The sequence below is a fragment of the Hemitrygon akajei genome, chromosome 3 (assembly GCF_048418815.1).
Source record: "Hemitrygon akajei chromosome 3, sHemAka1.3, whole genome shotgun sequence".
NCBI lineage: Eukaryota > Metazoa > Chordata > Chondrichthyes > Myliobatiformes > Dasyatidae > Hemitrygon > Hemitrygon akajei.
The window spans coordinates 20,589,096-20,610,384 of NC_133126.1; the positions used below are offsets into that span (position 1 = coordinate 20,589,096).

The following is a 21,289-nucleotide window of genomic DNA, read 5'->3' on the forward strand; positions in this document are numbered from 1 at the left end:
TTAAGATACATATATATAATTACAGTAATTCAGATTTTTGTCTATTTATCCTGTATCGCATTGTACAGCTGTTGCAAAGTTAACAAATTTCACGACATATGCCGGTGAAATTAAACCCGATTCTGATTTTTATTCTACACTTTGTCCATTTAAATGTGTGTCTAAAAGTCTCTCAGAAATAGTGATTATATTTAATTTCAACAACACCTCTGGCAGTGAGTCTGGATAGAGGGCACAGCCTCAAAATAGAAAGATGTCCTTTTGAGATGAGGAGGAATTTCTTTAGCTGGAGGGTGGTGATACTGTGGACTTCATTACCACAAATGCCTGTGGAGGCCAAGTCGCTGGGGATATTTAAAGCAAAGGTTGATAGATTCTTGATGAGTAATGCTGTTAAAGGTTACAGGGAGAAGGTGGGAGAATGGGGTTGAGAGGGGTAATAAATCAGCTACGATGGAATGGCGGAGAAGACCCAATGGACCAAATGACCCAATTCTTCTCCTATGTCTTATGGTTTGATGTTCTTACGCATTGTAGTGCTGCCACAAAACATCAAATTTCACGACATATGTCAGTGATAATCAGTCTGATTCTGATTAGTTGCTTTGTAACACAGTCTATTAAGGCACACAACTAGAGGGCAATTATGGATGGGCATTAAACACTGGTGTTGCTGGTGATGCCCTCTTCTGGGGGTGGATGTAGAGTGAGGTCCAATTTCGTTGATGTTGTTGTTCCTTTCCACACCTCGTGGCATATCAGGCAGCAACCTTGCTCTTTCTTCAGCATTGTTATGTTTTTTTACGAGACCGAGTTATTAGCTCGACGCTCAACCCAGCACGGATGGGAAGCGTGCAAGGAACACTCGACTTGTAGTCCGGTGCGGATGCTACTACACCACCGGCCAGTTATAATGGTTATAATAGTTCAATGGCTCAATTTAATGTCAGAGAATATATACAGTATACAACCTGAAACTCTTACTCTTCACAAACATCAGGCTTGTTTTGCAGCAGTTCATTGTGGACTTACAGTACTGTGCAAAAATCATAGGCAGACACACACACACTCACATTCTCTCTCACACAGACACACACTCACACTCACACACACACACACACTCACACTCACACACACACACACACTCACACTCTCACACACACACTCTCACACACTCACACTCACACACACTCTCACACACTCACACACTCACACACACACTCACACTCTCTCTCACAGGATGCTATCCTGATAGGATGCTATCACGTATTTGCTGCACAAATCACTCTCTCACCTAGAAGGGGTCAGTTGTGCTGTGAGGATTACATTCCTTGACTTCTCTAGTGCCTTTAACACCATCCAGCCCAAGATCTTAAGGCACAAACTAACGGAGATGGGAGTAGACTCTCACATGGTGGATTGGATAGTGGACTACTTGACAGATAGACCTCAGTATGTGCGGTTGGGAGACTGTAGGTCTGACACGGTGGTCAGCAGCACAGGGGCGCCGCAGGGAACCGTACTCTCTCCGGTCCTGTTCACCCTGTACACATCAGACTTCCAATATAACTCGGAGTCCTGCCATGTGCAGAAGTTCGCTGATGACACGGCCATAGTGGGGTGTGTCAGGAATGGACAGGAGGAGGAGTATAGGAAACTGATACAGGACTTTGTGATATGGTGCAACTCAAACTACCTTCGTCTCAATATCACCAAGACCAAGGAGATGGTGGTGGACTTTAGGAGATCTAGGCCTCATATGGAGCCAGTGATCATTAATGGAGAATGTGTGGAGCAGGTTAAGACCTACAAGTATCTGGGAGTACAGTTAGACGAGAAGCTAGACTGGACTGCCAACACAGATGCCTTGTGCAGGAAGGCACAGAGTCGACTGTACTTCCTAAGAAGGTTGGCGTCATTCAATGTCTGTAGTGAGATGCTGAAGATGTTCTATAGGTCAGTTGTGGAGAGTGCCCTCTTCTTTGTGGTGGCGTGTTGGGGAGGAAGCATTAAGAAGAGGGATGCCTCACGTCTTAATAAGCTGGTAAGGAAGGCGGGCTCTGTCGTGGGCAAAGTACTGGAGAGTTTAACATCGGTAGCTGAGCGAAGGGCGCTGAGTAGGCTACGGTCAATTATGGATAACTCTGAACATCCTCTACATAGCACCATCCAGAGACAGAGAAGCAGTTTCAGCGACAGGTTACTATCGATGCAATGCTCCTCAGACAGGATGAAGAGGTCAATACTCCCCAATGCCATTAGGCTTTACAATTCTACCGCCAGGACTTAAGAACTTTTTAAAAGCTATTATTAATGCTTTTTGAGATAGTGATTTAGATGCATATCATATTTTTTACTGAGTTAAGTATTGTATGTAATTAGTTTTGCTACAACAAGTGTATGGGACATTGGAAAAAAGTTGAATTTCCCCATGGGGATGAATAAAGTATCTATCTATCTATCTATCTATCACACACACTCACACTCACGCACTCACACTCTCACACACACACACACACACACACTCACACTCTCTCACACACACACACACACTCACACTCACACACACACACTCTCACACACACACTCTCACACACACTCACACTCTCTCTCACACACACACACACACTCACACTCTCTCTCACATGCACACTCACACTCTCTCATACACAGACACACACACACTCACACTCACACACACACTCTCACACACACTCACACTCACACATACACACACACACACACACACACACACACACACACATTTTATGTAGCAAGGGTGCCTAAGACTTTTGCACAGTACTGTAGTAATTTTAAGCATTGCACTGTACTGCTGCTGCTGCAAAAAAACAAATTCCATGGCATATATGAGTGATGATAAACCTGATTCTCAAATGGGTCTCTGTTGTGGACAGAGTGGGAAGGCATCAGGGCGAGGGGAATCATGGCTGGGAAAAGGAGAAGGGAAAGGGGAGTGATCAGGAACCACCAGAAAGACATTCTGTGATGATGAATAAGCCAATTGTTTGGAATCAAATGACCTTGCCTGGTGTCTCAGGGCTGGGTGTGATTGCACCTGTGCCACCCCTGCCCCTGGCACTCTTTCTCTGCCACCTGTCCCACACCCCTCCTGCGGCACTCCATCCTCACCATTACCAACATTCTTTACTCCCACCAGATTTACAAACTCGCTCTCTGCTCCATGTTGACAAATACAGTACTGTGCAAAAGTCTTAGACATCATAGCTATATAGATATAACCATATAACAATAGAACAATTACAGCACGGAAACAGGCCATCTTGGCCCTTCTAGTCTGTGCCGAACGCTTACTCTCACCTAGTCCCCCTGGCCCGCACTCAGCCCATAACCCTCCATTCCTTTCCTGTCCATATACCTATCCAATTTTACTTTAAATGACAATACCGAACCTGCCTCTACCACTTCTACTGGAAGCTCGTTCCACACAGCTACCACTCTCTGAGTAAAGAAATTCCCCCTCATGTTACCCCTAAACTTTTGCCCCCTAACTCTCAACTCATGTCCTCTTGTTTGAATCTCCCCTACTCTCAATGGAAAAAGCCTATCCACGTCAACTCTATCTATCCCCCTCATAATTTTAAATACCTCTATCAAGTCCCCCCTCGACCTTCTACGCTCCAAAGAATAAAGACCTAACTTGTTCAACCTTTCCCTGTAACTTAGGTGCTGAAACCCAGGTAACATTCTAGTAAATCTTCTCTGTACTCTCTCTATTTTGTTGATATCTTTCCTATAATTTGGTGACCAGAACTGTACACAATACTCCAAATTCGGCCTTACCAATGCCTTGTACAATTTTAACATTACATCCCAACTCCTATACTCAATGCTCTGATTTATGAAGGCCAGCATACCAAAAGCTTTCTTCACCACCCTATCCACATGAGATTCCACCTTCAGGGAACTATGCACCATTATTTCTAGATCACTCTGTTCTATTGCATTCTTCAATGCTCTACCATTTACCATGTATGTCCTATTTGGATTATTCCTACCAAAGTGTAGCACCTCACACTTATCAGCATTAAACTCCATCTGCCATCGTTCAGCCCACTCTTCTAACTGGCCTAAATCTCTCTGCAAGCTTTGAAAACCTACTTCATTATCCACAACGCCACCTACCTTAGTACCATCTGCATACTTACTAATCCAATTTACCACCCTATCATCCAGATCATTAATGTAAATGACAAACAACATTGGACCCAATACAGATCCCTGAGGCACACCACTAGTCACCGGCCTCCAACCTGACAAACATAAGACTTTTATGCAGTACTGTAGCTGGGAGGTTAGCACTGTGTGTAGGAGCTGATGACTTTTGGCACATCAGCAAACACATGCAAGTGCCCTTTTATGTAACCCCCCATTTATCGGCTAACTTGTGGCATTCTATTAAGTGCCAGACGACACACTTATGGTGAAAACCTCTTTAAATAGATTTTGGAGCCCTGTAAATCACACAGGAATGAACTCTTTGCAAAATCTGATTCTGCAGCTGCAGCAGGAGCACTTAATAACGGGAGCACTGCGGTGACAATAATCATTTCTATTATGTGTCACCTTCCCCTAAACACGTTACAAGGAAATGTTATTAACTGGGATGGATTGCCTGGGATTTCTGTGACACAACTGTGTTTTTCAAAAGCTTTAACACAAGAGGTTCTGCAGATACTGCAAATCCAGAGCAAAATGATGGAGAGACTTAGCAGGTCAGTAACTATGGAGAGCAACAAGCAAAGGTAGATAGATAGAGGACTGTCGGACATTTTGGGTTGAGACCCTTCATCAGACTGTCGGATGTTTCGAGCTGAGACTCTTCATCAGGACTGTCTGATGTTTCGAGCTGAGACCTTTCATCAGACTGCCGGATGTTTCAGGCTGAGACCTTTTATCAGGACTGTTGGATGTTTCAGGCTGAGACCCTTCATCAGAACGGTCAGAAGTTTTGTTCTGAGTCTCTTCATCAGGACAGTCAGACATTTTGGACCGAGGCACTTCATCAGGACTGTTGGAAGTTTCGTGCCAAGAACCTTTTTCAGGATTGTTGGACATTTTGGGCTGAGAGCCTTCATCAGGACTGTAGGATGTTTGCCCAAAACCTTTTATCAGGACTGGATTTATTCCTCTCCATAGATGCTGCCTGACCTGTTGATTTTTTTCCAGCATTTTGTGTGCGTTGCTCTTTTCAGAAACTAACATTGTTTCTATACCAAAGCAGTTTCATTGTGAACCGGATTGTCTTTGAGGATGGGGAGAGCTAGGTAGAGCAGATGGCAGTGAGTTTAAAGATCAGGGAATAGCCACTGGGTTTTGGGAATATTGGAAGCACTGTTAGCCAAGCCTCTGGGTGAGGGATTCAATCGTGTTGATACTAATAGTGACCTGCTTTTCAAGGTTCCTCATCTGTCTGCCTTGGGACATCTAACAAGCTTAATGTTACAAGCAGAAGATGCTGGAAACATTCAGCAGGGCCGGTAGCATCTGCTGCTAATGTTTCTAATTAGTGGCCCATCTTCAGGAATCTAATGTCTGCTACTGAGCAGTCCCAGTGTCTTCAGTTTTTATTTCAGATTTCCAGCGTCTGCATTATTTTGGATTGAATTTGGTGTTGCCACTGAACCCATGTGATCCGTACGTCACAGGGCCAGTAGCAAAGGGAAATTGGAAAATAAGTGATTTTTCAGGGAATTGAGTTAGATTTTATGGGCATAGATTCAAGATTGTTTAATGTCATTTCCAATACACTAGTATAAAGGTAAACAAAACAATTGTTACACCGGATTTGATGCAGCACAGAAAAACACAATAAGATAATTAACACAATAATAATAAAATAGTCAAAATAAATATAAATGCGTAAGATAGCTTGTATACACAGATTGGCTGTGACCCTAGGCACAGGAGTGTCTGGTCATAATGTGAATGATAAAGTAGTGGTGGTTGGGACTGTATAGGGGTGGGTTAACGGGTGGAGGGGTTGATCAGCCTTACTGCTTGGGGAAAGTACCTGTTTTTGAGTGTGGTGGTCCTGGTGTGGATGCCGTACAGCCTCCTCCCTGATGGGAGTGGGACAAACAATCCGTGAGCAGGGTGGATAGGATCCTCCATGATGTTACTGGCTCATTTCTGGCACCTTTCTGTACATACATCCTTGACGACGGGTAGCTGATGCCAGTGATGCTTCGGGCAGTTTTGACTACCCGTTGTGGTGCTTTCCTGACCGCTGCAGTGCCGTCCCTGTACCATGCAGTCATACAGCTTGTTCGGATGCTCTCTGCTGAGCCTCTGTAGAAAGACGTGAGTATGGATGTGCAGAGTCCAGCTCTCTTCAGCCTCGTCGGAAAGCAGAGGCACTGGTGAGCTTTCCTGATTGTGTGTGATGCGTTCTGGGACCATGAGAGGTTGTGTGAATGTGCACTCCCGGCAGTTTGAAACTGCTCACAGCCGTGAAGCTGTGCCACCGATGTAGAGAGGGGTGGTAGTGGTGCGAGTTCTTTTAAAGTTGATAACCATCTCCTGTGTCTTGTTGACATTGAGGAAGAGGTTATTTGCCTGGCGCCCGGCCTCGAGCTCTTCCACCTCCTCTCTGTAGGTGATGAGCCCCACCACTGTCGTGTCATCAGCAAACTTGACAAGAATAGATGTTAGCTAATTTCCCTCTACTGCTGCAGCGAACGAGACAAGTGCAACACTTCAAGCTTAAATACTGGAAGAATATAGCGTTGGTGGATAAAAACATAGTGTAGTCATAAATAAATACCAGCATCTGTGCTGAGAGAATCAAAACCAAAATCAGATTTAATATCACGGGCATATGTTGTGAAATTTGTTAACTTTACGGCAGCAGTACATTGAAGTACATTACAAATAAATATGGAGAAAAAATACTGAGTTATATTAAGTATATATATGTCAATTAAATAGTTAAAATAAGTCATGCATAAGAAAAAGAAATAAAAAATAGTAAGGTAGTGTTCGTGGGTTCAGTGTCCATTTAGAAATTGGATTGCAGAAGGGAAGAAGCTGTTCCTGAATCGCTGAGTGTGAACCTTCAGGCTTCTGTACCTCCTTCCCAATGGTAACAGTGTGAAGAGGGCATGTCCTGGGTGGTGGGAATCCTTAATGATGGACGCTGCCTTCCTAAGGCACTGCTCCCTGAAGGTATCTTGGATACTACAGAGGCTGGTATCCATGATGGAGCTGACTAATTTTACAAGGGGAAGGCTGGACTCCTGATTGGGCTGTCTCTGTGGATTGATGGCGACTTGTTTCTATCTCTGTCTGCATTGAATTCTGCATTCCCATGATGATTTTCACCTTGGAGGCATGGGAAAGCATGGTAGTATAGAGGTTAATGTAACACTTCACAGTGCCAGCAAGTACGATCAGGGTTCAATCCCCACTGTAAGGAGTTTGTACGTTCTTCCTGTGATGGCATGGGTTTCCTCCCACATTACAAGGATGTACAGGTTGAATTAGTGAGTTGTGGGCATGCTATTTTGGTGCTGAAAATGTACCGACACTTGCAGGCTGCCCCCAGCGCAATCCTTGGACAGCGTTGGTCATTAACACAAACATCGCTTTTCACTGTATGCTTCTGATGCACCTGTGACAAATATAGCTAATCTCTGATCTTTGTAAACCACTGCACTGATAAAGGGAGCCCTGTTCCTGCATCGCTTAGCAGCCGAGTCGGGGTTAGTGCAGAATCGCATGAGTGAGAAGGACAGTCCTGTGCATTTAAAACAATGGCTCCAACCCTGCAGGTACGCTGAGTGACTGATGGTGGAAGGAAGGGAGCAGGAGCTGTAACCTAAAATTAGGTTGATACCGTCTTCAGGGTATTTTATGTGAGTGTGTTTCTAAGATGAGGGACTGAAGGGTTGTTGCTGGCTGTTATAGAGGTTGTACTCAGCTGCCACTAAAGCAAGCACTGTACTGCAGGGAATGTTTGCAGTCAACCGAAACCAAGAAGGGGGGGACAGGGAGCGCAGCAGCCATCACAAGGGGGCACTGCTCCTCTAGAGGTTTGCTCGTTTACTGAAAATGAAAAAAGCATTTATCCTTTCTTTTCGTCCCAGTTTAAGCCGCAAAATTAATTGAAAATGAAAATCTGCCCAAAAGTAACATTCAAACCACAGCCGTAACCTTGAGATGTGTCAGCCGTTAGTGTTGCCACAGAGAAGCTTATAGAGCATAGAATATAGAACAGTACAGCACAGTACAGGCCCTTCAGCCCAAGTTATCATGCTGACCCTTTAACCTACTCCAAGATCAATCTAACCCTTCCCTCCCACATAATCCTTCATTTTTCTTTCATCCACATGCCTATGTAAGAGTCCCTTAGATGTATCTGCCCCTGCCTCTGCCACCACCTTTTGAAGTTGTCCTCGTTGTTGAGAGGGTTATGCCCATGATGGAGCTGGCTGAGTGTACGACCATCTGAAGCCTCCACACCAGGCCCTGATGCAGCCAGTTAGAATGCTCTCCACCTTACATTTGTAGAAATTTGTTGGAATCGCGTGTGACAAACCAGCTCCCCTGAAATTCCCAATGAAGTACAGCCACTGGCATGTCTTCATTTTAGTTGATCAATATGTTGAGCCCAGGATAGATGCTCTGAGATGCTGATGTCCAGGAATTCTGTGTGCTCGCTGTCCCAGACTCACTGCTAAAATTCACACATGCCAGGTCTCCCATGCCTCACTCTTCCTTTTCTTTCTAATCACCCTCTCTGCACTCCACTAGTTAAGATCTTTCAAGCATACCAGAGTTTAATGACTCCACCAATGGCTGTGTTCCTTCAGCTGCCTTAGCTCTATAAGTTGTCATTGAAGCCTCTTTGTCTTCCTTTATCAGTGTGTGTAAAATCATGGGGAGGGGGTAGAGATAAGCTGAATCTCAGACCAGATTCAAAGTACGTTTGTTTATGCTGTACCACCACAACACCAACTACTCAAGAGCAACTAGGGATGGGGAATAAATGCAGTTTAGCTGGTGACGCCCACATCCCGTAAATAAATAAATACAACCCTGAGATTTGTCTTCTCAACAGACGGCCCCAAAGCAAAGAAAACTATGGAATCATTCAAAGAAAAAACAGCCTAATTTGGAGTATTGTGTGCAGTTTTGGACACCTACCTACAGGAAAGATGTAAATAAGTTTGAAAGAGTATAGAAAAAATTTACAAGGAGGTTGCTGGGTCTGGAGGGCCTGAGTTAGGAGGGAAGATTGAATAGATTAGGACTGTATTCCTTAGAACTAAAGACTGAGAGGAATTTTGAAAGAGGTATACAAAATTATGAGGTGTATAAATAGGGTAAATGCCAGCAGGGTTTTTTCACTGAGGTTGGATGGGACTACTATCAGAGGTCATGAGTTAAGGGTGAAAGATGAAAATTTTAAGGGGAACATGAAGGGAAACGTCTTTACTCAGAGGGTCATGAGAGTGTGGAACAAGCTGCCAGCGCAAGTGGTTCATGCCAGCTCAATTTCAACACTTAAGAGAAACTTGGATAGGCACATGGATAGTAGGGGTATGGAGGGCTATGGTCCCATTGCAGGTTGATGGGAGCAGACAATTTAAATGGTTTCAGTATGGACTAGATGGGCTGAAGGGCCTGTTTCTGTGCTGTACTTTTCTATGACTCTATCAACAACGCCCCCCCCCCATGCACAAGAAAAATTACTCAAATGGCAACAAGAAGGAATGAGCGAAAATGCAGAAAACAAACCACAAAAGTGAAGAGTCTATATTGATTTCAATATTCCTTACCCACAGGGTGCCCTGATTTAAAGTCGCCCACAATATCAAAACAGCAACAGAAAAAGGAGTGACCAGAAACTACAGTCCAGTCCACAAAGCGCAGACCCAGAACTGGAGTACCATCCTCCGACAGCATCGATGGGGGAGAGAGAGAGAGAGAGAATTTGAATGCAGGGGCCTTCTCTCAGGAGCAGTGAGTGAGAGGGAGCGAAAAGTACTCACACGCAGACACCTCCTCTGGCAGCAGCGAGTGAGAGGGGGTGAGAAACCCTCACAAGGCAGACACCTCCTCTGGCAGCAGCGAGTGAGAGGGGGTGAGAAACCCTCACAAGGCAGACACCTCCTCTGGCAGCAGCGAGTGAGAGGGGGTGAGAAACCCTCACAAGGCAGACACCTCCTCTGGCAGCAGCGAGTGAGAGGGGGTGAGAAACCCTCACAAGGCAGACACCTCCTCCGGCAGCAGCGAGTGAGAGGGGGTGAGAAACCCTCACAGTGCAGACACCTCCTCCGGCAGCAGCGAGTGAGAGGGGGTGAGAAACCCTCACAGTACAGACACCTCCTCTGGCAGCAGCGAGTGAGAGGGGTGAGAAACCCTCACAAGGCAGACACCTCCTCTGGCAGCAGCGAGTGAGAGGCTGGTAGACAGCGCTGAACACCCGCTCGCCTTCTGCACTCTCCACGGTGTTTTCAAACCTCCTCGACATTTTGATCTGCGAGATGGTGAGAAATGGAGTCGATTGTGGCCTCATGCCCCATCTCTGAGCTTCTTGGGTTTGAGGCCGCTCAACTCCTGGAACCTTCTGGGAGACTGCAAAGCGCAAGATCGGCCGGTAGGCACACCATCAAACTGTAGATCACAGGCTCCAACAGTATCAGAGTCAGATTTAAAAGGAACGAAACATGAAAGAGCTGAAACAAGCAGATTCATGGACCATCTGGAGAATGTCACTCATGATAGTGTTGTTCACTGGTGCCATGAGGGTGTTACCGAGACTGGAGGGTTTGAGTTACATAAGGAGAGGCTGGATAGGTTAATACTTTTTAGCTTAGTGTGCAGGAGGCTGAGAAGGCAACCTTATAGAGCCATAGAGCATTACAGCATGGAAACAGGCCTTTCAAGTATCTGGGAGTACAGTTAGACGAGAAGCTAGACTGGACTGCCAACACAGATGCCTTGTGCAGGAAGGCACAGAGTCGACTGTACTTCCTTAGAAGGTTGGCGTCATTCAATGTCTGCAGTGAGATGCTGAAGATGTTCTATAGGTCAGTTGTGGAGAGCGCACTCTTCTTTGTGGTGGCGTGTTGGGGAGGCAGCATTAAGAAGAGGGACGCCTCACGTCTTAATAAGCTGGTAAGGAAGGCGGGCTCTGTCGTGGGCAAAGTACTGGAGAGTATAACATCGGTAGCTGAGCGAAGGGCGCTGAGTAGGCTACGGTCAATTATGGAAAACCCTGAACATCCTCTACATAGCACCATCCAGAGACAGAGAAGCAGTTTCAGCGACAGGTTGCTATTGATGCAATGCTCCTCAGACAGGATGAAGAGGTCAATACTCCCCAATGCCATTAGGCTTTACAATTCAACCGCCAGGAGTAAGATATGTTAAAGTGCCGGGGTTGATTGTATTTAATGTATTTAAGTAAACTACTTAAGAACTTTTTAAAAGCTATTATTAATGCTTTTTGAGAGAGTGATTTAGATGCATATCATATTTTTACTGAGTTAAGTATTGTATGTAATTAGTTTTGCTACAACAAGTGTATGGGACATTGGAAAAAATGTTGAATTTCCCCATGGGGATGAATAAAGTATCTACCTATCTATCTATCTTTCAGCCCGTCTAAAGGTTTAAAGGTTCAACAGTTCATTTATTATCAAAGTATACAACTCCGAAATTCTTCTTCTCCAGCTAGCCACAAAACCAAGAAAGAAAAGAATACCAGCACAGTCACGAACCCCGAAATCCCTCCTTCCTACACAAAAAGATGAACAGAAATGGAACAGACACGTCGACTCTCATATACCCCTCCTGCGTACACAAAAAATGGGCGAGTAACACAGAATATAAAAAAAACTGTAAGTCTGAAAAAAAGTCTATAGTCCAAGTCCATATCCACAACGCATAAAACCTGGATAACATTCTTTGGGCACAGTAGTAGGCCTTTCCCTCTCCATAGCAAAGCGATACCCCAGTGATCAAAAGACAGTTTCCTCTCTTGCAGAGCGATCCCACCAGCAATCAACTGGCAGTCCCCCCTCTGCAGTAGCAGAGCGATCCCACTAGCGATCAAAATGCCATCTAGTCGATATTAACCTGGTTTTCTGCCTAGTCCCATTTACCTGCACCTGGACCATAGTCCTCCGTTCCACTCTCATCCATGTACCTGTCCAAACTTCTTTTAAATGTTACAATTGAGCTTGTATCCTATCACTTCCTCTGGCAGCTTGGTTCACATTTGCACTTTCCCTATGAGTGAATTAGCTCCTCTTCAGCTTCCCTTTAAATATTTCACCTTTCACCCTCAACCTGTGACCTCTCAAGCTGAGGGGAAGAAGCTTGCCTGCATTCACGCTGTCTATACCCTTCATAATTCTTTATACCTCCATTAGATCTTCCCTCATTCTCCTGCGCTCCAAGCCTATGCTGGTAGTTCAGGTCTTCAAGTCCCAGCAACAGCCTTGTAAAATTCATAGAGATAAATAATATCAAGATGTTTGTAGATAAGGTGAATGGCCACAGAACTAGAGGGTAAATTCAAATGAAAGGAGAAAGATTTTGAAGGGACCTGAGGGGAAATGTTTTCATATAGAACGTGGTGTGACGAGAGGCCTAGGCAAGGATGGTAAGGACCCAAGTGCTGGAGTATCCGAAACAAGAATTGAGACACGATTTTGAGATTGAGACGAGAGCAGCGTTCGTAACTGGATGCTACACGAGAATCCTACTGAGACAGAAATCAAAAAATGCAATCGCTGACTGAACTAACTTGAGCTGACAATGGAGCTCTGAACCTGAGTGCGGGTACTCTTTAAATATTAAAATCCTGGCTCCAAATCATGGCTACCGATTAGCGGAGTGGTCCTGAATCATTAAAGGGGCCGCACCAGCTATCCGTACTTTGGAGAATCGTAGCATCCAAACCGCGGAAGCTGACTTGGTTGGATGTATACCATAAGAGTTGGTGGGTACGTGGAAAGAACTGCCAGAGGAAGTGGTACAGGCAGTACATTTAAATGACATTTGGACAAGTACGTGGGTAGGAATTCCCAACCTTACCCCTTGCTTATTGGTATTGGTCCATGGCATAAAAAAGGTTGTGAACCCCTGGATTTAGATGACATTGCCAAATCTGCGCAGAATTCTCAGAAAGTAGAGGCGCTATTGTGCTTTCTTTGTGATGGTGCTTAAGTGCTGGTCCCAGGACTGATCCTCTGATATGATTACGCTAAGGAATTCAAAGTTACAAATCCTCCCCACTCTGATCCCCTAATGAGGACTGGCTCACGGACCCCAGTCTCTTCCTTCGGTCATCAGTAAGCTGCTCTTTGGTTTTGTTGACGTTTAGTGAAAGGTTATTGTGGTGGCAACATTCAAACAGATTTTCAATCTCCCTCCTGTATGCCAAGTCATCACCACCTTTGATCTGGCCTACAGTAGTCGGATTGTCAGCAGACTTAATTGTGGCAATGGAGCTGTACCTAGCCTCACAGACATAAGCATAAAGTGAATGAAAAGGGGGCTGAGCACGCAGCCTTGTGGTCCACCTGTGCTGATGGAGATTGTGGAGGAGAGGGAGCTGTGTGTGACTGTTCCTGTAAGTGATAGTGCAGAGAATCAGAATCAGGTTGAATATCACTGGCATATGCCATAAAATGTGTTGCTTTGCAGCAGTACATTACAATACATAATTGTTGTTCCTTTTTGTGACTTGTGGTGCATCAGGCGGCAACCTTGCCATTTCTTTAGCTTTTTTCTGTTTTTTATAAGGCTGAGTTGCTAGCTCAATGCTCAATCCACCTCGGATGGAAAGCGTGCAAGGAGCCGGTGGAATTTGAACCCAGGACCACTGGCCTCAGAGTCTGGTGTGGATGTCACTATACCACTGGGCAGCTTTAAATACCGTACAAAACCCTAAATCACAATAAGAAAAATATTATATAAAATGTTATAAATTAAATTAAAAATAACTTAAATAAGGAGTGCAAAAAAGCAAATAAAGAGAAAAAAAAGAAAAAAAAAGGTGAGGTAATGTACATGGATTCATTGCCAGTTCAGAAAGCTGATTGTGGAGGGGAATAACAGAATAGGCATCTGTTAGTCTTGTGAGACCATGGATTTGTGCCTTGGAAGGTTTCCAGGGTGCAGGCCTGGGCAGGGTTACCGGCAGTTGCCCAAGCTGCAGGCCTTCCCCTCTTCACCGATGTTGTCCAAGGGAAGGGCACTAGGACCCAAGCAGGTTGGCACCGGTGTAGTCGCAGAGCAATGTGTTGTTAAGTGCCTTGCTGAAGGACACAAAACGCTGCCCCAGCTGAGGCTCGAACTAGTGACCTTCAGATCACTAGACCGATGCCTTATCCACTAGGCCATGCGCCAACATGGAGGAGGGGAATAAGCTATTCGTAAAATGTTGAGTGTGTGTCTTCAGGCTGCAAGAGGTTACAGTGGGTATTTTGTTCATTGAATCTGATCCACCTTTCAATCAGGGCTAATTTACGTTCCCTCTCAATCCCATTCTCCTGCCTTCTCCCCATAACCTTTGACACCCTTACTAATCAAGAAACCATCAGCCTCTGCATTAAGTATACGCAGAGGTCTGTTGGCAGAGGAGAGAAGCTGGTTCTAGAGTGTTGAGTGTGGATTCAGGCTGTTGTCCCTCCTTTCTGCTGGCAGTAATGAGAAGAAGGCATGTCCTTATTGATGTTTGCCACCTTCTTGAATCGCCTATTGAAGACGGACTCGATAGTCGGGAGGCTTATGCCCATGATGGTGCAGTGGGGCCTCCATATTGGGCAGCGATGCAACCAGTTAGAATGCTCTCCATGATATATCTATAACAATTTGCTGGAGTCTTTGGTGGCGTACCAAATCGCCTTAAGCTCACAAGCACTGCCGTTACAGTCACAAATATTTCCATCCATACCATCAATGAGGGAAAGAGTCACACATAACTCACACCATACTGTAATGGACAGTGACAGACACACACAGCAGTATGGAAGGTAACAGTCATGCTTAGATTCAGCTCCACCATCATTGATTGCAACTTTACACAAGGCCTCCTATAAATCACCGCTGACAGAATATGGATTGAAGCTGTCACAGGGCTCCCTCTATATCACTGGTGATAGAAAACTGACACACAGCTCCATCTAAACCAACACTGATATATAATATTCATACACGCATCAGTCCACACCTGTAATAGAAGCTGTCACACACAACTCCCTTTACACTGTCACTTACAGGAACTGTCACTCACACCTCCCTCTACACCATCACTTTCAGGAATTATCGCACATACCTCCCTTTGCACCATCCCTTACAGGAACTGTCACACACACCACCCCCCATGGGGATCAGCAATGGAAAGGGTGAGTAGTTTCAAGTTCTGGATGTCAACATCTCTGAAGATCTATCCTGGGCTCAGCATATTGATGCAGTTACAAAGAAGGCATGACAGAGGCTGTATTTTGCTAGGAGTTTGAGAAGATTTGGTATTTCACCAAAGGTGCTCGCAAAGTTCTACAGATATACCCTGGTGAGCATCCTAACTGGGTGCATCACTGTCTGGTATGGAGAGGCCACTGCATAGGATTGGAAAAAGCTGCAGAAAGTTCAAACATAGCCAGTTCCATCACGGGTATTAGCCTCCCCACCATCAAAAACATCTTCAAAAGGTGATGCCTCAGAAAGACAGCATCCACCATTAAGGACCTCCATCACCCAGGATGTGCCCTCTTCTCCTTGCTACCATCAAGGAGCAGGTACAGGAGCTTGAGTCGGACACACACTCAACGTTTTAGGATGAGCTTCTTCCCCTTCACCATCAGATTTCTGAATAGACAATAAACCCATGAACACTGCCTCACTATTTTTTTTAGTTCATTACTTGTCTTTTTGTGTTACTTATTTAATTAAATTTTACTTAATTTTTTTTCCTTATTCTTGCTGTGTACATATCTGTGGGAAATTACAGAACTTCGCGGTGAGTTGTATTTTATCCTGCTTTTACACAAGGTAGGAATAGATTAAGAAGGTGATTCAACCTGTGCCAGCACACATAAACCTGCTCATTCATTCTTATTGTAACACACACAAAATGGAGGTAAATAAACAGTGAACAGCCCGATGTAGCTGGGTGCGCCATGCAGATGTAGTTATTAGGGAGAAAGGAGGTTTCCCAGATCTCCCACATCTGGCATGAAGAACTTTCCACTGACCCTGATCCATTCTCACCTGTCCAGCTGTGTGCTAATAGACAATGGAAGAAACAAACTTACCAGAAACACACCTTAGTCTTTGCCTCTTCTCACTGGAGCTGCTTGAGCCCAAGTCTCACGCTCTCCACTCTAATACTGGCCCACTCACACAATGGCTGCCCCACTTAAACCCCAGTAGTTTGTTAAGGGCCCAAAATGTCAACTGTTTATTCCCTTTTGTAGATGCTATCTGAACTGCTGAGTTTTCCAGCATTTTGTGTGTGTTACTCAAAATATCCATAATCTACAGGATCTCATGTTTGTCATTGATTCTAATTCTGTTTTATATCCATCCCTATTATTCTAACTCTCATAGTTGTTGTTTGGTAGTGTAATGGTTAAATTCCTCGGTTAGAAAACCAGATGGTTGGATGATATGACTTTGAATCCCACCACATCAGCTGGGGAATTTAAATTGTTCATTAAACAAGCTAGAATAAAGTGTATTGGTGACCTTGAAACTACAGGATTGTCATTAAGAACTCAACAGGGGAAGAGTTACTGCAATCTTTACCTGGTCTTGGCTGCCTGTGACAGCAGATTCACTGCCTTCTGTGTTTCCAAGCATGTCTCTCGGTAAATACGGATGATGCTCAACTCTCATGAACTGATGCTCGTTGCTTTCATCTTCAGCTGTGGGTATGTTTTAATTGCTCCTTGTGTACCGTGGCAACCACTGCTTCGGTTGTGGGATTAAATGCTGACATACCAGAGCCTCTCCGTCAGCACAGCACACGCAAAGCCTGCGGCTGGGATCAAGGGGAGAGTCTGAAGGTAGGGGAAGAGGCAGTTAGGCAAAGAGGGAGGGAGATCAGCTACAGGCAAATTGACAGCATTAAAGGGCCACAAGTTATTAAAAGGGGGAAAGGGTTCAAATGTCCTGGGCCTTTCTTTTGGGTGGTTGTATCTGAACTAAGAGCCCTTTCCCTGTTCTACCCGCTTTATACTTATGAGTGTGAGGCCAAGCACATCTCTAATGCCATATTTAAGTTTGCTGACACCACCAGTGTCACTGGCTGAATCAAAGATGGTGAGAAAGCAGCTTATAGGAAGGGGATTGAAAATCTGACCGAGTGGTGCCACAACAACCACCTCTTACTCATTGTCAGCAAGACCCAGAAGCTGGTTATTGACTTCAGGAGGAGGAAACCAGAGGTCCATGAGCCAGTCGTCATTGTGGGATCAGAGGTGGAGAGGGTCAGCAACATTAAATTCCTCAGAGGATCTGTCCTTGGCCTAGCCCATTGGTGCCATTACGAAGAAAGCATGGTGGTATCTCTAACTTCCTTAGAAGTTTACAAGGATTTGGGATGTCATCTAAAACTTTGACAAGCTTCTATAGATGTGTGATGGAGAGTATACTGACTGGTTGCATCAGGAACACCAATGCCATTTGAACAGAAAATAGTGGATACTGCCCAGTCCATCATGGGTAAAGCCCACCCCACCATTTAGCACATCTACACGGAGCACTGTTGCAGGAAAGCAGCATCCATCATCAAGGACACCCCACTATCAGACCATGCTCTTTTCTTGTTGATGTCATTGGGAAGGAGGTGCAGGAGCTGGGGGACCCACAGAACCAGATTCAGTGACAGTTATCACCCCTCAACCATCAGGCTCTTGAGCCAAAGTGGAGAACTTCACTCACCCCAATGCTGAACTGTTCCTACAACCTACAAATTAACTTTCAAAGACTCTTAATCTCATGTTCTTGATATTTATTTCTTATTTATTTATTATTATTATTATTTTGTTGGTTTCCTTTTTCTATTTATAGTTTTACGTTTTGTTTTTGCACATTGGTTGTTTGTCTTGTGTGCAGTTTTTCAGTGATTCTGTTATGTTTCTGTGAAAGCACTTTGATGACAAATTTACTTTGAACTTCAAGTTAGCAAGCCGATTGAACATAGAACTTAGAATACTACAGCACTGTACAGGCCCATCAGCCCACAATGTGCTGACCTTTTAACCTTCTCAAAGATCAATCCATGCATTGAATCCCACATAGCCCAACATTTAAAAATTATCCATGTCCCTTCCTAACGGTTTCTTAAATGTTGCTAATGTATCTGTCTCTATCACCACCACTGACAGCGTGTATCTCATACTCACCACTCTTTGTGTAAAAAGCTCTGTCAACCCACCACCCCCAATTTTCTCCAATCACCTTAAAATGTTGCCGTCTTGTATTAGTCAGTTCTGTCCTGAGAAAACAAAGTCTCCAGCTGTCAACTTGATCTATTCCTCTTAGCATCTTGTTCACCTATATCAAGTCACCTCCTTCGCACCAAAGAGAAAAGCCCTAGCTCACTCAACTTATCTTTATAAGACATCCTCTCTGATCATGACATCATCCTGATAAATCTCCACTGCACTGTTTTTAAAGCTTCCACATCCTTCCTGTAATGAGGTGACCAGAACTGAACACAGTATTCCAAGTGTGGTCTAACCAGGGTCTTATAGAGCAGCAACATTACCTTGTGGCACTTGAACTCAAACCCTAACTAATGATGGGCTGCACACCGTATGCTTTCTTAACAACCCTAGGCTGTTTGAAGGTCAGTGAGTTGGAAGGGCTTTGGGCACTGTTGGTTTGAAGTTCGGGACCTCAGGAGGGTGGAGCTGGTTGGTGGAAGAAATTTCTTTGGATGGTTTCAGAGGGCCTCCGATGGTCAGCAGCTAAATAGGTTAAATGTTTTCTAGGGCATCACTGGGGCCTGTGGGGGAGTCATTGCAGTCACACTGTCACATCATGGCTGGTATACTTGATATTAGTTTGTTATTGATATAATGAACAGGTCTTGTTTCATTTTTCAATTAGACAGATGATACCATACATCGAGGTAGTAAAAAGAAAATTTCTGTCAGAGGGAAAGTGCAGTGCTGGTAGATCAATAAAGTGCGAGGGCCACACCGAGGGAGACTGGAAGATCAGGCTGAGTTCATCTTACCACGGTGGAAGCCGGACAGCCAAAGGCAGAAGAAACCGCTTCCCACAAGCTGACCTTGGAGGGTCAGGGTGCTGGTCAGTGTCAGGGTTCAAGCTCAGTTTGCCAACTCCCTACCCAATTAGTTTCCCACTTCTAACCATTCTCCCCACTCTCCATTGGTCCTTCCACAAATCCTTACCAAGGCCCATCAGAGAGCAACCAGACTCATGCCCGTTCTTCTGAGAAAACAATCTGAGGGACTCAGCCAACTCCCTCACCAGCACAGTCCTGCCCACCTTCAAAATAGTGGCATCTGTCATTATGGCCCTTCACCATCTACAATGTTTCCCTGTCCTCACTACTACCATCAGGGAGGAGGTGCAGGAGCCTGAAGACCAACACTCAACATTTTAGGAACAGCTTCTTCTCCTTCCACCATCAGATTTCTGGATAGTCCATGAACACTACCTCATTATTCCTCTTTTTTATTGTCACATAATAATTTTATGTCTTGCACTGTATTTCCACAAAACGACAAATTTCGTGGTGTATGTCAGTGATAATAAACTTGATTCTGATTCTGAATCCATTTCCAAACTAATATTTATTTCTGTGTCACACAGAAGCCCTTCATTTTATTGACCCTAGACAGGCTCTCAGAGAATTCCATCACTTCCACTCCATTTAATTCTCTAAGTACTATTCTGCGACTTGGCTAACAACCACCACCCACTACCTACCTACACAAGGAACAATTTACAATGGCCAGCTAACCTAACAACCCACATACCTGTGGGATGGGGGAAGCAACCAGCATAACTAGAGGAAACCCACGCAGCCACAGAAAAGAATGTATAAACTCCATGCAGACAGTGTTGGTGAACAAGATCACGTCTGGGTCAGTGGCACACTACCTGCTGCTCTGTTGCTATACAAATAGAACAAAGAGCACTACAGCACAGTACAAGCCCTTCAGCCCATGATGGTGTGCCAACCTTTTAACCTACTGCAAAATCAATCTAACCCTTCCCTCCTACATAGCCCTCTAATTTTCTACCACCCATGTGCCTGTCTAAGAGTTTTTTAAATGTCCCTAAAACATCTGCCTCTCCCACTACCCTTAGGAAGGTGTTTCATGCACCCTTTACCCTCTAGGTAAAGATGTTATCTCTGCCATTCCCTCTGTATTTTTCTCCAATCATATGCCCCCGATTAGTCTCTCATCTTCCGTCGCTCCAAAGATAAAAGCCCCAGCTTGCTCAACCTATCCTCATAAGACACGCACTCTAATCTAGGCAATGTGCTTTCTAATCCAGACAGCATGATATGTTCTAGAAAAGCATATAATATTTATTTTTAACCAGCTTTTGCCTTACAACAGGGAAGTTACTCCTTGGACAACAGTTTGAAGTATTGCAGAAGTTACTCATCGGGATGAAAGGTCTCGGCCCGAAACGTCAGCTGTTATTCCCCTCCATAGATGCTGCCTGACCTATTGAGTTCCTCCAGCAATTTGTGTGTGTTACTCTGGATTTCCAGTATCTGCAGAATCTCTTGTGTTCACATTTGAAACTTCTACCTTTGTGCGACACACTGCTATTTACCCGTACTAATTAAGTGCTCTTATCAAAGTCTTTGAAATCTAATCATCCATTTGCCCAAAGGCATCTCTTCGCTTATTAAATAAGCTGCAGATTAAGATAGTAAATGCAGACAAATAATCTTTGACAGGGGAGATGATTTGTAATGAGGATAAAAGTGAAGGGTTTTATTTTTCGATGATCCCAAGCTGAATGTGCAGACGCTGGGAAGGGATTGTATTAGTGAGCTCGCTGTGTAACAAACGAGACTTGCCCATCCCATAGGACCAGAGACAGATGTAACTCACAATCCGGCCGCACACTGTTGGCGGAAGATTAGCAGATCAATGCTTAATGAGGCTTTCTCATTCATCAATGTGGAGTGTTCAGTCGCACAAGTACAGTCTGGGAATACAGACGAGTGCCAGGAGCGATAGCAAGCTAGTGAGCAAGAGATCAAGTTCCCATCGTTCAGGGAGACCTT

At 44.6% G+C, this 21,289-nt stretch overlaps 1 protein-coding gene across 4 annotated transcripts in view; it reads left to right on the forward strand.

Moving 5' to 3' along the window:
* The window catches only part of adck1 (aarF domain containing kinase 1), a 681,773-nt gene that overhangs the window by 230,652 nt on the left and 429,832 nt on the right, over positions 1–21,289 (forward strand). The window contains exon 1 of one of the 4 annotated variants that reach the window (XM_073039306.1): positions 10,911–11,163. The exons of the other annotated variants lie outside the window; for them this stretch is intronic. Coding sequence (XP_072895407.1) covers positions 11,056–11,163 — 108 coding nt within the window. The 5' untranslated portion in view covers positions 10,911–11,055. Of the gene's footprint in view, positions 1–10,910; positions 11,164–21,289 lie in introns of those variants that run through there. 4 annotated transcript variants of the gene reach the window in all.